Here is a 13,976-nt window from a genome sequence, read left to right on the forward strand (position 1 = left end):
AAGGCTGATGACTGCAAAAGCAAATAAAAATCTGCTTGATGCCTTCCTAAAAGACACCCTCCACTCCTGAACTAACTATGTAAGTGCAGACCAGATATGGCTTAAATTCAAAGAAATTGTATTGATAGTAACTGAGAGATTTATACCAAATAAATTAGTAAGAGATGGAAATGAACACCAATTTACACAAAACAGGTCAGAACAGTCGCAGAAGCAGTAAGAAAAGTGTGCAAAATTTAAAAGAATGCAAAATCTCCAAGACTGGCACAGTTTCACAGAAGCTCAAAATTTGCCTCATATTTTAATAGAAGATGCTTTTAATAGTTTCCACAATGAAATAACTGTCTCAAAATCTGGTAAAGAACCCAGAGAGATTCTGAATGTATTCAAAGTACACCAGCAGCATGACACAATCAATATCTTCACTGCATGATAGTGATGGTAATGTTATTGATGAGAGTGCCACTAATGCAGAGTAACTAAATACAGTTTTATGAAATTTGTTCACCAAAGGAGACATAGCAAAAATTCGAGTATTTGAATCAAGAACTGCTGCCAACATGAGTACTTAGAAGTAGATATCTACAATGTAGAAAAGCAGCTCAAATCCATACATATTATAAAAATTGATGTACATATGTGTGTATGTTCCACATCTTTTTCTAGACCACTGGACCAGTTTTGTCCATATTTGGTACACATATCCCTTACCATCAGACAAAAATTGCTGTGGGGGTAAGAACCTACCATAGTGCATGAGCTATGACATCATAAACAATGAAGTGCATTAAAAACTGCTGCGTCATGCATGGCATTTAAATTTTTTTACTTCTGTGCTAATTTACTGTATTCACAATAAACTTCACAGACAGTATCCACATATGCCACAAAAATGTACTTACAAAATTATGTCATGCTACCACACACACAGTTCAGGAGATATGACATCAAAAACACTGAGAAGCATGAAAAACTGTTGCGTCATGCATGCCATTTAAATTTATTATTTCTTTGCTGCTAACTCTATTGACAATATATTTCTCAGACAGTACCCACATGTACCGTTGAATGTACCTACACAAATATATCATTGTACAACACATAGATCAAGATATATGATGTCATAAACACTGAGATATGTGAAAAAATGCTGCATCATGCATGAAGTTGTAATATGTTTATTCTATGCTGCTAAGACACAGCTACATTCAAGTCAACTTAAGGAAATTCCTGGCTCCTGGCAGCACTTTTGGCTGCTTTCAACTGTCAAGCACATCCAGCCATAGGCAAAAGTAACAGCCATCTATAGAGTGAGCTACAAAGAGGCACTGGCACTAAGATGTTAACAAAATTGTGGTGCAGACACGTGAAGCAGCTGTGCCGAGCGTACAGAAACTGTTTCATAATTTCAAAGGCATTTTCATGAATACATCAAAATGTTTTTTTTAAATTACATTACAAACACATTTAATTTTTTGTTTTTATTTCTAATAGAAAATTGACTACTTAATACCTGGGCAATGCCAGGTTTATCAGCTAGTCACTTAATAAAGGCAAGTCCTCCAGTCAGGATAGTATACCAATTAGCTTCCTTTCAGAGCATGCTGATATAATAGCTCCATACCTACCAATCACATAAAACTGCTTTTTCAATGAAATATCTGTGCCTAAAGACTGGAAAGTTGCACAAGTCATACCAATAGCCAAAAAATCAAAACAAAGTAATCTGCTGACTTACAGACCCGTATAACTAACATCAATTTGCAGTAGGTTCAAATGGTTTAAATGACTCTGAGCATTATGGGACTTAACATCTGTGGTCATCAGACCCCTAGAACTTAGAACTACTGAAACCTAACTAACCTAAGGACATCACACACATCCATGCCCGAGTTAGGATTCGAACCTGCGACCGTAGCAGTCACACAGTTCCAGACTGAAGTGCCTAGAACCACACAGCCACACCGGCCAGCTTTGCAGTAGGATTTTGGAACGTATACTGTGCTCAAACATTATGAAATGATTTATTGACAAATAGCAAACACAGATTCAGAAAATATTGTCCCAATGCAGCACAATTAGCTCTTTAGTCTCATGGAGTTATGAGTGCTATGAACAGAGAATCTCAAATTAAATCCATATCTCTGGATTTCCAAAAGGTTTTTGATACCTTTTCTCACCAGTGGCTTCTAATCAAACTGCATGCTATGAAGTATGCTTCAGTTGTGCAATTGCATTTATGATTTCCTGTAAGGAAGGTCACAGTTCCTAGTAAATAATGGAAAGTCATCAACCAAAACAGAAGTGATATCTGGAATTCCCCAAGGAACTGTCTGCTATTCCTAATCTAAATGAATGATTTATGAGACAATCTGAGCAGCTCTCTTAGACTGGTTGCTCATTATGCTGTTATTTACAATCCCGTAAAGACATCAGCAGATCAAACCCAATTGCAAAATGATTTAGACAAGATATCTGTATGGCTAAAAAGTGGCAATTGACTCTAAATAGCAAAATCCAGATGAGTACTAAAAGAAGTGCATGAAATTTTGGTTATATGATAAATCACACAAACCTAAAGGCTGCCAGTTCAACTGAACACCTTGAGATTACAGCTAAAAACAACTTAAACTGGATTGATCACATAGGTAATGCTGTGAGGAATGTGAAATAAAGACTGCATTTTATTGGTGGAAGACTTAGAAGGTGTAAAAAATTCATTAAGGACACTGCCTACACTATGCTTGTCCACTCTCTGCTACAGTACTATTGTGCGGACAGCACCCTTACCTGATAAGATTGATGGAGGACATAGAAGAAGGGCAGCGTGTTTTGTACAATGACAAAATGGGGGAGAGAGTGTCATAGATATAATATGTGAGTTGGGATGACAATCAGTAATATGAAATTTTTAATGAAATTTCAATCTCCAATTTTCTTCTCTGAATGCAAATTTTTTTTGTTGAGAAATGATCATCATAATGACATAAGAAAAATCAGAGCTTACCAGAAAAGATTTTAGTGTTTGTTTTTTCTGGGAATTGTTCAACAGTGGAATGGTAGCATAATAGTGTGAAAGAGGTTCAACTAACTCTCTGACAGGCACTTAAGTATGAGTTGGAGAGTAGTAGATGTAGGCATACACAGAAGAGAATCTACATGTGTGACAAGGATCAGAGCAGCTATTCTCATTCAGACAGCCAAAAAGCTCTGATATCTCTATTGGCCCCCACGATGAGATCAAAGATCAATGGAGAATGCCACAAAACTCTCGTAAGGCTACAAAAAGTTGCGGGCAACAGGATAAACCTGCAGTGGGTCCCTTTTTGAATAAAATTTCTACTCAGCTGTGGAGTGTGCACTGACATGAAACTTACTGGCAGATTAAAATTGTGTACCAGACAGAGACTTAAAGGTCCTGAGTTCAAGTCTTGGTTCAATAAACAATTTTAATCTGTTGGGAAATTGCATTCTGATCCACCTGTCCTGTCACCAAGGTGATGATAAAATCTAAATTGTGTAGCTTGAACAGAAAGCAGCATGTAGAACATTGGTCCATAGTTATGTTTTAGGTTTCAAATGCACTTTAACCTGTAGATTAGATCAGTAGTGGCAATAAGTGAGCCAAATGTATTTTGAATTGCTATAGAACTATTGACAATTTTGGAATGGAAATAAATGTGATATTTAATGTGAAACTATAGCAGTAGGGTGCCAAGTGTGTGACAGAAAACAAGATGGCTGGCTCTGAAGTACCCAGTGATTGGCTGTTTCATTTTAATGGCCCGTAAAGTACTGAGCTATGACTTGGAGAATTAAAGTTGTGGGCATTGTCTTTAAAGCTACTCTGATTGGCCTATTTACAAGAAAGTGACAAGGCTCAGGAAGAGTTGAAAGTGTAACTGGACAGTAAAATACTGGACAGTGAACGGAGATCTAAATATGTGTTTCATTGGCTTAGAACCACTCAGATTTTCTTGTTTTTCAAGAAAGGGGCTTGGCTTAGGAGAGAGGAGGGGAGGAGAAAGATCAATATGATGTCATATCATCATCACTCCTCTCTTTCCACCACTCTGCCCTAGCATGTAGGTGAGCTGACGTTTAAGATGATCGTTTGTTCAGAAACCCCACAGCATTTCTACTTCTGTGCTTCACTGTTTGTGTGACAATGTAAATAAATCTGAGAGGTCACAATATTAGGAATTAATGTAAGCATTAGTCTCCATTTAATAGTCATGGGTGACTGAAATTCGACAGTAGGAAAAGGAAGAGAAGGAAAAGTAGTAGGTGAATATGGATTGGGCCTAAGAAATGAAAGAGGAAGCCGCCTGGTAGAATTTTGCACAGAGCGTAACTTAATCATAGCTAACACTTAGTTCAAGAATCATGAAAGAAGGTTGTATACATGGAAGAACCCTGGAGATACTAAAAGGTATCAGATAGTTTATATTATGGTAAGACAGAGATTTAGGAAACAGATTTTAAATTGTGAGACATTTCCAGGGGCAGATGTGGACTCTGGCCACAATATATTGCTTATGAACTGTAGATTAAAACTGAAGAAACTGCAAAAAGGTGGAAATTTAAGGAGATGGGACCTGGATAAACTGAAAGAACCAGAGGTTGTACAGCGTTTCAGGGAGAGCATAAGGGAACAATTGACAGGAATGGGGGAAAGAAATACAGTAGAAGAAGAATGGGTAGCTTTGAGAAATGAAATAGTGAAGGCAGCAGAGGATCAAGTAGGTAAAAAGACGAGGGCTAGTAGAAATCCTTGGGTAACAGAAGAAATATTGAATTTAATTGATGAAAGGAGAAAATATAAAAATGCAGTAAATGAAGCAGGCAAAAAGGAATACAAACATCTCAAAAATGAGATCGACAGGAAGTGCAAAATGGCTGAGCAGGGATGGCTAGAGGACAACTGTAAGGATGCAGAGGCTTATCGCACGAGGGGTAACATAGATACTGCCTATAGGAAAATTAAAGAGACCTTTGGAGATAAGAGAACCACTTGCATGAATATCAAGAGCTTAGATGGCAAAGAAGGGAAAGCAGAAAGGTGGAAGGTGTATATAGAGGGTCTATACAGGGGCTATGTTCTTGAGGACAATATTATGGAAATGGAAGAGGAGGTAGATGAAGATGAAATGGGAGATATGATACTGCGTGAAGAGTTTGTCAGAGCACTGAAAGACCTAAGTCGAAACAAGGCCCCGGGAGTAGACAACATTCCATTAGAACTACTGACAGCCTTGGGAGAGCCAGCGCTGACAAAACTCTACCATCTGGTGAGCAAGATGTATGAGACAGGTGAAATTCCCTCAGACTTCAAGAAGAATATAATAATTCCAATCCCAAAGAAAGCAGGTGTTGACAGATGTGAAAATTACCAAACTATCAGTTTAATAAGTCACAGCTGCAAAATATTAACGCGAATTCTTTACAGACAAATGGAAAAACTAGTAGAAGCCGACCTCAGGGAAGATCAGTTTGGATTCCGCAGAAATGTTGGAACACGTGAGGCAATACTGACCCTACGACTTATCTTAGAAGAAAGATTAAGGAAAGGAAAACCTACGCTTCTAGCATTTGTAGACTTAGAGAAAGCTTTAGACAATGTTGACTGGAATACTCTCTTTCAAATTCTGAAGGTGGCAGGGGTAAAATACAGGGAGTGAATGGCTATTTACAATTTGTAAAGAAAGCAGATGACAGTTATAAGAGTCAAGGGACATGAAAGGGAAGCTGTGGTTGGGAAGGGAGTGAGACAGGGTTGTAGCCTCTCCCCGATGCTATTCAATCTGTATATTGAGCAAGCAGTAAAGGAAACGAAAGAAAAGTTTGGAGTAGGTATTAAAATCCATGGAGAAGAAATAAAAACTTCGAGGTTCGCTGATGACATTGTAATTCTGTCAGAGACAGCAAAGGACTTGGAAGATCAGTTGAAAGGAATGGACAGTGTCTTGAAAGAAGGATATAAGATGAACATCAACAAAAGCAAAACGAGGATAATGGAATGTAGTCGAATTAAGTCAGGTGATACTGAGGGAATTAGATTAGGAAATGAGGCACTTAAAGTAGTAAAGGAGTTTTGCTATTTGGGGAGCAAAATAACTGACGAGGATCAAAGTAGAGAAGATATAAAATGTAGACTGGCAATGACAAGGAAAGTGTTTCTGAAGAAGAGAAATGTGTTAACATCGAGTATAGATTTAAGTGTCAGGAAGTCATTTCTGAAAGTATTTGTAGGGTGTGTAGCCATGTATGGAAGTAAAACATGGGCAATAAATAGTTTAGACAAGAAGAGAATAGAAGCTTTCGAAATGTGGTGCTACAGAAGAATGCTGAAGATTAGATGGGTAGATCACATAAGTAATGAGGAGGTATTGAATATAATTGGGGAGAAGAGGAGTTTGTGGCACAACTTGACTAGAAGAATGGATCGGTTGGTAGGACATGTTCTGTGGCATCAAAGGATCACAAATTTAGTACTGGAGGGAAGTGTGGAGGGTAAAAATCGTAGAGGGAGACCAAGAGATGAATACACTAAGCAGATTCAGAAGGATTTAGGCTGCAGTAGGTACTGGGAGATGAAGAAGCTTGCACAGGATAGAGCAGCATGGAGGGCTGTATCAAACCAGTCTCAGGACTGAAGACCACAACAACTACAGTCTCCACTGCTTGTACTATCTATAATTTAATGAATGTCTTGGACTTCAACAATTCAAATTGTTAACTGAATCAATTATTCTCACCTCCAGCATCAGAAGGTGGGTTTAATGCAAGTTCATTAGCCGCTTCTGTCATTGCTTGAAGCTTTCGTTCCATTTCATTCTTCAACTCAGTGGCAGCATTTAGCTCCCTTTGTAATTTTTGCCTGTAAAAGTAGTGAATATATTGTGATAAGACAAAACTGAATTTTTCTTTGTAACATTATTAAACATATATAACAAAATAAGAAATGTGCAAATAAGTTGTAGTTAACACCAATACAAACATAAACTCTGTCTACATAACAAGCTATTTTAAGGAAAGAATATTAGGGTTTAATATTGTGTTGAGCTCATTAGAGATAGAACACAGCCACTGATTTGATGAGAATGCATAAAGATATCAGCCATGACCTTTTCAAAAATATCTTCCTGGCATTTTCATGGTTATGAGCAAACCTGGGAAGTCTAAACCTGTTTGGATCAAAGTAGATTTCAACTGCAATCGAATGAGACTCAAGTGTCTTAATCCAAGTGCAACTCCATCTGGTAACATTCTGTCATTATTAATATTTTATTATTATTTCATCTCAAGTGGATTCCACATTTCTAGGTTTCCAGAAGGCTTTTGACACTGCTCCTCAGGTGCAGCTTCTAGCCAAATTGCATGTCTGTGGAGTATCTTCTCAGTTGTATGATTCATTCATGATATCTTGTTAGAAATGACAGTTTGCAGATGATGCCATCTTTTACCACTTATTAAAGTCATCAAAAGATCCAAATCAATTGCAAAATGATTTACACAAGATATTTGTATTGTGCAAAAATTGACAATTGGCTTTAATAACATAAAGCATGAGGTCATCTACATGAGTACTTAAAGGAACACATTAAATTTTCATTACACAATAAGTCACACAAATTTAAAAGTTGTCAATTCATCTAAATTCTGGCAGTTAATATCTTGCAGTTACAAACAACTTAAATTGGAATGATCACATAGGTAATGTTGTGGGGACTGCAAACTAAATGCTGTGTTTTATTGCCAGAACACTTACAAGGTGCAACAAATCCACTAGAGTGCTTACACTACACTTGTATACATCTGTTAGAGCATTACTGTGTAGTATGGAATCCTTACTAGATAGGATGGTTGAAGAGCACTGAGAGAGTTCAAAGAAGGGCAGCTTGTTTCGTATTATTGTGAAATAGGGGAGGGCGAAGTGAGTAGGGGAGCATTCAATAGAACAAAGAAAATTTTTGTTGTACAGAAGTCTTTCCCAAATGTGGTATTATTTTGTTGACTCCATCTACATAGGCAGAAATGACAATTGTAATAAAAAAATAAAATAAATCAAAAAGTTTTCGGTGTTTATTTTTCTCACATACTATTCAAGACTCGAATAATGAGAAATATTCTGGAAGTGGCTCAATTGCAAGCACTTCAGTGATGATTGCAAACTAATCATGTTAATGTAGAAATAGATATGATTTTCCAAGATTATGGTCCCACAATCTGATGTAGTATTAACAGATAAGACCATAGGAAACTGTGCATACAGCTGACTAATAATTTGCTTAATTTTTACTAGTTTTTTTATGATCAGAAATTTTATTTGTGGTATTCTGTGCATATTCATAGGATAAGAGCCAGAATAATACACTACAGCATAGTTATTGATTTGTCAATTTGCTTATAAAATTACAAGTCAAGATAAACAGAAAACTACTAATGCATTTTACATATATAATAGCACTATAGTTAATGACTAATTTTCCACTTTGAAACATACCATCCCTTGACACATATCATCCCTTTCACACTAAATGATGTCTCCCTTATGACTTGGCCCCTCATTGATATTGTCTCTGCAGTAATACGCAATCCTTGACCCAGTATGCTGAAGATGTTACTGTAGCCTCGACAGATAGGCATTTTGCCCTGAATCTAGTACATAGACTGTGTCATATCCACTCATGTTGCTAATCCTATGACAACCTCCTCCAATGAACCATCTATGAAAAAGTAACCACCCCACAATTGCCCATGACCTAATAACACCTCAGATTGGAACAAAATTAATCATGTCTTTCACCAAGGTTTTGACTATTTATTAACATGCCTGGAAATTAGGTACATCTTAACCACAATCATTTCTATTATTTCCAAAGTGGTATTCCTTCACTCATCACATCTACAAATATCTTAGTCCATCCTTATTATCATTCCTAATAATTCAGTAATTCATTCATCATGCTCTATTGATCCCACCAAGAAGGAGAACCGTAAGAGATATGTAATGAGTAGAGCTATACATTAACATGAGGCAAAGATATAACAGAAACATAATCTGTATACTGCATGAACAACAAACTATCACTTTACTATTTAATGATATTCATGTTAATTGAGTAAATCTGCAAGAGTCGTGATACTTCGAAAAAACCTGTTGCGTTCTCAATTTTACTTTATAGGTGTTGTTTATCTGCTACTAATACCTTAATATTTACTCAATTACAGTGGTATTTTTTGAAGAAAATATCTTTTTTTCTTACTTTTGTAAATATTGAGTCCTGGTACAGTAAGGGACGTCTTGTCACATACTTTCATAATAAATACTGCTACTTGCTATACAGCTAACAGAACTTTTAAATGAATGAATGAAGCTATTCAGGTAATTTACAGAAAGAACGGCTTATGAGATATATTTTTAATTTTCTTCTGAATTAGTAGAGATTCCAATGTTAGATGGGAAGTTGCTGAATATCTTACCAGCAAAATGCACAACTCCATTCCAAACCCTGGTAAAGGAGGCAAAGTCAATATGAAAATTATGTTTGTATATGGTACTGTAACTGATTCTATCACAGCTCAGCTCAAATTGATTTTTACTATCAGCAAAATAGCATTAATGAGTAAATATATTATGAATAGAGTGTAAGAACACTAAGATTATTAAAAAGGGTTCTACAAGATGTACAATTATCTAATGCACACAGTTTCTTAATGCTCACTTTGCTGAATAACACTTTATGGAAGTAATTCCCTATTGGTTGACAGAGGACTTCCCAATAACAGAGCTGAGATAGTTAATACTGAACATACTTCATTCACAATGCATGATACATTGACATTTCTACATTGTATCATGACTCGGAATGCACTCCTGTCTTTGACTCACCCACATGTATTCCTCTGGTCTTTGGCTAGCAATGAGTGCCACTATCGATATGACCACAGAGAGCACCACACTCTCCCTCCCCTTAATGGCATGGAGTGCTGGAGAGAAGATGTGAATGGCATCAGCATCTGCACAGGTGTGTGTGATCAGCTGTGTCATGGCTGGTTACACTGTAGGACAGAGCTGTACCATCTGTCATAGTCATGTCATGTGGCACCTCATGGGACTGTAATAGGTCTCTGGGATGTGGCTGGGGATGAAGGGAGCAGTGACAATAGGGTTGCCTCTGCAGCAGGATCTGCACTTGCTTGTTTTGGGAGTGATTGTGGCAGTATCATTGGGCAGATGATGTGAGGTTGCCATCTGCTGAAAGGCAGGATGACATGGAGGCATAGTTGATGTCATTGGGTAGTGTCAGAGTGTCTTCACTGTGGGCAGTGAGGCATAGGTCATTATCAATGAGTTGGTGGTAATGTCAACTGGGTTGAAGTCTCTTAGGTGAAGTCTAATGTTAATGGGGTGTTCTCTGTTGGGGTTGACTGCCCATGCACTGAGTAGTGGCCAGTCATTGCAATCATTGTTTGTGGCATTCAGTACCATTTTCTCCCACAGAACCCATTCTGGTATCAAGTGGTTAACTGAAACAGTAATTAGTTTGTTTTTAATCAGAATGTCAAATGCATATGTGCCTCTCTCAAAAACTTTCAAAGATCCTGCGCTTGGCAGCTATAGTGCCAGGGAGACTGGGTCTTCCTGTAGCGTGATGTGATCACAATGTTAGGGCTTTTTGCGTATGAAGACCCTGGGGCTGAGTGCAGAGTGAGAGCTTGACACAGAGACATATCTAATGTGCTTCTTTTCCTGCTGAACCAGTGCAGGTAGGTCCATTTGCTCATGTTCTTGCTAGGATCAAACCAGTGGGAAGCAGAAATAATTCACCATATAGTCTCTTGGAGAGGGACACTTGCAGGTACTCGTTAAGGTTGTGTCAGACACCAAGTAGTACCATGGTAACACTTCAGTCTGTAACCCACCATGGCACTGGCACATAAGGACAACGTTAAGGGTCATATCCCACCACTTTACCAGCCCTTTACCTGGGCATCATAGGCAGTAGTGCAGTTCCATCTGATCCCACAGAGGTTACACAGTGCTGATTCAAACCAGAAGCCTAGGTATGTAGTTGCTACGTCTGGCATACCAAACTATACTACCCATGTTTCTACAAAGGCACAGGTGGAGATGTCCTTTGAGAGGACGACCTCCACCCACTGGGGTACTCCATGTATCATTGACAATAGATATTTGAATCCCTCTGACTCCAGGAGAGGGTCACTGAGATGGAAGTGTATATGTTGGCAGCAAGTTTTTTGGAATTTCAAAATGACCTAATCATGACTGTGTGTGCCTTATGACTTTACTGTGTTGGTGCAGTATGTAAGCCTGTGCCCAGGTGTAGCAGTCGCGCTCAATATTGGGCCATGCAAAGCATTTTGCCATGAGGCAGACTGTGGGCCTGATGCCCAGGTGGGACAGCCTGTGGAATTCTTCAAAAATTTTGTGATGCATTGTTTGTGGTACCCACTGCCAAATTCTGTTAACAGAGATATCACAAAGGATTGGTGTTTCAGGCCCCAGAACAGTGTGTCACTCAACGCATAAGCCAGTAGCATCATTGTGCATCAATGCTGCAATACTTGTGTCATGGTATAGTTGATGGCTAGATTCTCATAATCAAATTGGAGGGAATTGACATTGAGTCATGATAAGTAGTTGGTGATGAGATTGGCAGCCCCAAGGAGGTGGCCGATATCCATAGTGTACTGGGTGATAAGATCAAGGTGTTGTTAGTGTAGGGGGCTGAAAACCTTTGACAACCTTTGATATCTTCATGGAAGTATCTCACTGACTCATAGATGGCAAGAAGTTCACCGTCAAAGGCTGATCATTTGGACAGAGAGGATGTAAGTCTACAAGAGAAGAATCAAAGGGGCTGTACCTCCCCAGCCACTAGCCATTGCAGTACAGTGCCAATTGTGGTGTCATTTGCATCGATGGTAACTGTGAGTCGTGGGGTGGACCAATGTGATTGTGTACAGGGCAATACTTAGCAAGTTTGAATGTAACCTTCATCTTTGCATTCCACTCAATCTTCCTTTTCCCTTGCTTGTTAGATCCTGCCAGTGTGTTGGTGAGGCATGCGTGTAAAGCCACTGCTTGCAGCACATGATGCTAGTGAAAGTCCAAAATTATTAAGAATCAATGGAGCTCATGATAATTCTGTGGGAGGGCGAGCTGTTTTAAGGTGTTGCCTTGGACTGGGGTCAGCCTGATCATTGCAATGCTATGTGCTCAAGGAATATAACTTCTGTCTTCCATAACTGAGACTTGTCGTTGTTGATCATCACATCCCTGTCTTTTAGGGCAGTGAGGACCTTCACCATGGAGTCAACACTATGGAAGTATTTCCTTACAGGCTGAGAGGGAATGTCCCAACAATGGAGTTAAGACAATTGACTGCAAATGTACTCTATTCACAAAGTGCAATACTTTAACATGTCTATATCATATCGTTACTCAGAAAGCACTGCTGTCTTTGATTCATTCACAGACATTGGCCAGTGATCCATGCTGCTATCAGTATCTCCACAACTTTATTTACTTGAAGTCCTTGCCCCGGAAGATAGTCCAGTGACAACAGGAAGTGGAAATACAACAGTGTGTCCATTATCTGAATGCTGGTCAACCAAATGATCGCTTAACCAAACTCTTACTTGCTCGTATGTGCTGCCTTCCTCACCCCCCCCCCCCCCTTTCCACCACTATAGTCTTGTTCCACCACTCTCCTCCCACACAACAATGCCAAACTGGCGACAACAGTAACCTTTTGCTATGATCACTTGTGTCAACTTTGTCACATAAAGTAGATTTGTGATTAAAAAAAATGCCTAAGGTGAGAGTTTAACAAAATATTTTCCTCTGACAGTACACATTGAACTTCCTGGTACTTTGATGGAACATCTTGTTTATTTTGAAGGCTAATAAATTTTCATAAATGAGAAAAAAACATTTTATTCTGTGATTACCCCAATTTTAAATCATAACTAATAAAACAGAAATTTTAATAAAAATTTTAAAAATAATTAGTATTGCCAAAATGTCAAAAAATAATTAAAAAATAATGCAGAACACAGGGAAATTGTGGGTAAGAGGAAGGTGAATTTCCAGCCAAATTACCTAATGAGTATAAAGTGAGTAAGTTGAGAATTATGGATACAAAGAAACAAAAGAGGAGCATCACAAATTTTATATCTAAGCTTGATTCTGCTGATGAATTACAAGTTGCAAAACAATGAAGCTCACCATTAAACCACATCTTGATGATGCTATTTACAAACCACATCTTGATGATGCTATTTACAAGTGGCACAAAAGTGATCACAAATAGAACCCATCTCTGGTCCCATTTTGAGTGAAAAGGCAATTCAATTTAATGAAAACCTTGGAGGGCCATTGAAAAAAAATTCATACTTCACCTCATGTATTAGCATCACCTGGTCCCAAAATAAGCAAGAATCTTATTACTAATTTAGCTTGTGTTAATGCTCCAGGTAACCAAGGGATGTTTTTGTTCATCACTGGTAAAAGAAAGAAAAACATTTTTTTAAACATTAATATGTCTGCAATGCCCATTGTTTACATGTCACAACTGACCACTTGGATGGATAGTCAACAGAGCACCTGGATGGATAGTACAATTTTCATGGAATAGTTTATGGAAGTTTTTGTACCCTCTGTAAAAGCTTATCAGTTAAAGATTGGCAAAAGGTAGAAAACATTATAGCTCCATGATAATGTTCCAAGTCATCCCTTGTGTGATATCTTAAACAAAAAGGATGAGTTTGTAAATGTGATGCTTCTTCTACCTAACATAACCTCCTTATTGCAGCTCATGAATCAAGGTGTTATCGAGACTTTCAAGTGGCATTACAGGAAGGAACTGTTATGTATGTTATGGTTGGGAACAAAGAAGGAAGGAGAAGAAAGTCTGGCAAGAAATCATGAAAATATTCACTTCAAA

General features: G+C 38.1%; 1 protein-coding gene across 2 annotated transcripts in view; it reads right to left on the bottom strand.

Moving 5' to 3' along the window:
• The window catches only part of LOC126180190 (cingulin-like), a 469,194-nt gene that overhangs the window by 245,155 nt on the left and 210,063 nt on the right, over positions 1-13,976 (bottom strand). For both annotated transcript variants that reach the window (XM_049924674.1, XM_049924673.1), the window contains exon 7: positions 6,759-6,880. In XM_049924674.1, the coding sequence (XP_049780631.1) occupies positions 6,759-6,880 (122 nt within the window). The remainder of the gene's footprint in view (positions 1-6,758; positions 6,881-13,976) is intronic.

Source organism: Schistocerca cancellata, chromosome 1 (assembly GCF_023864275.1).
Source record: "Schistocerca cancellata isolate TAMUIC-IGC-003103 chromosome 1, iqSchCanc2.1, whole genome shotgun sequence".
Taxonomy (NCBI): domain Eukaryota; kingdom Metazoa; phylum Arthropoda; class Insecta; order Orthoptera; family Acrididae; genus Schistocerca; species Schistocerca cancellata.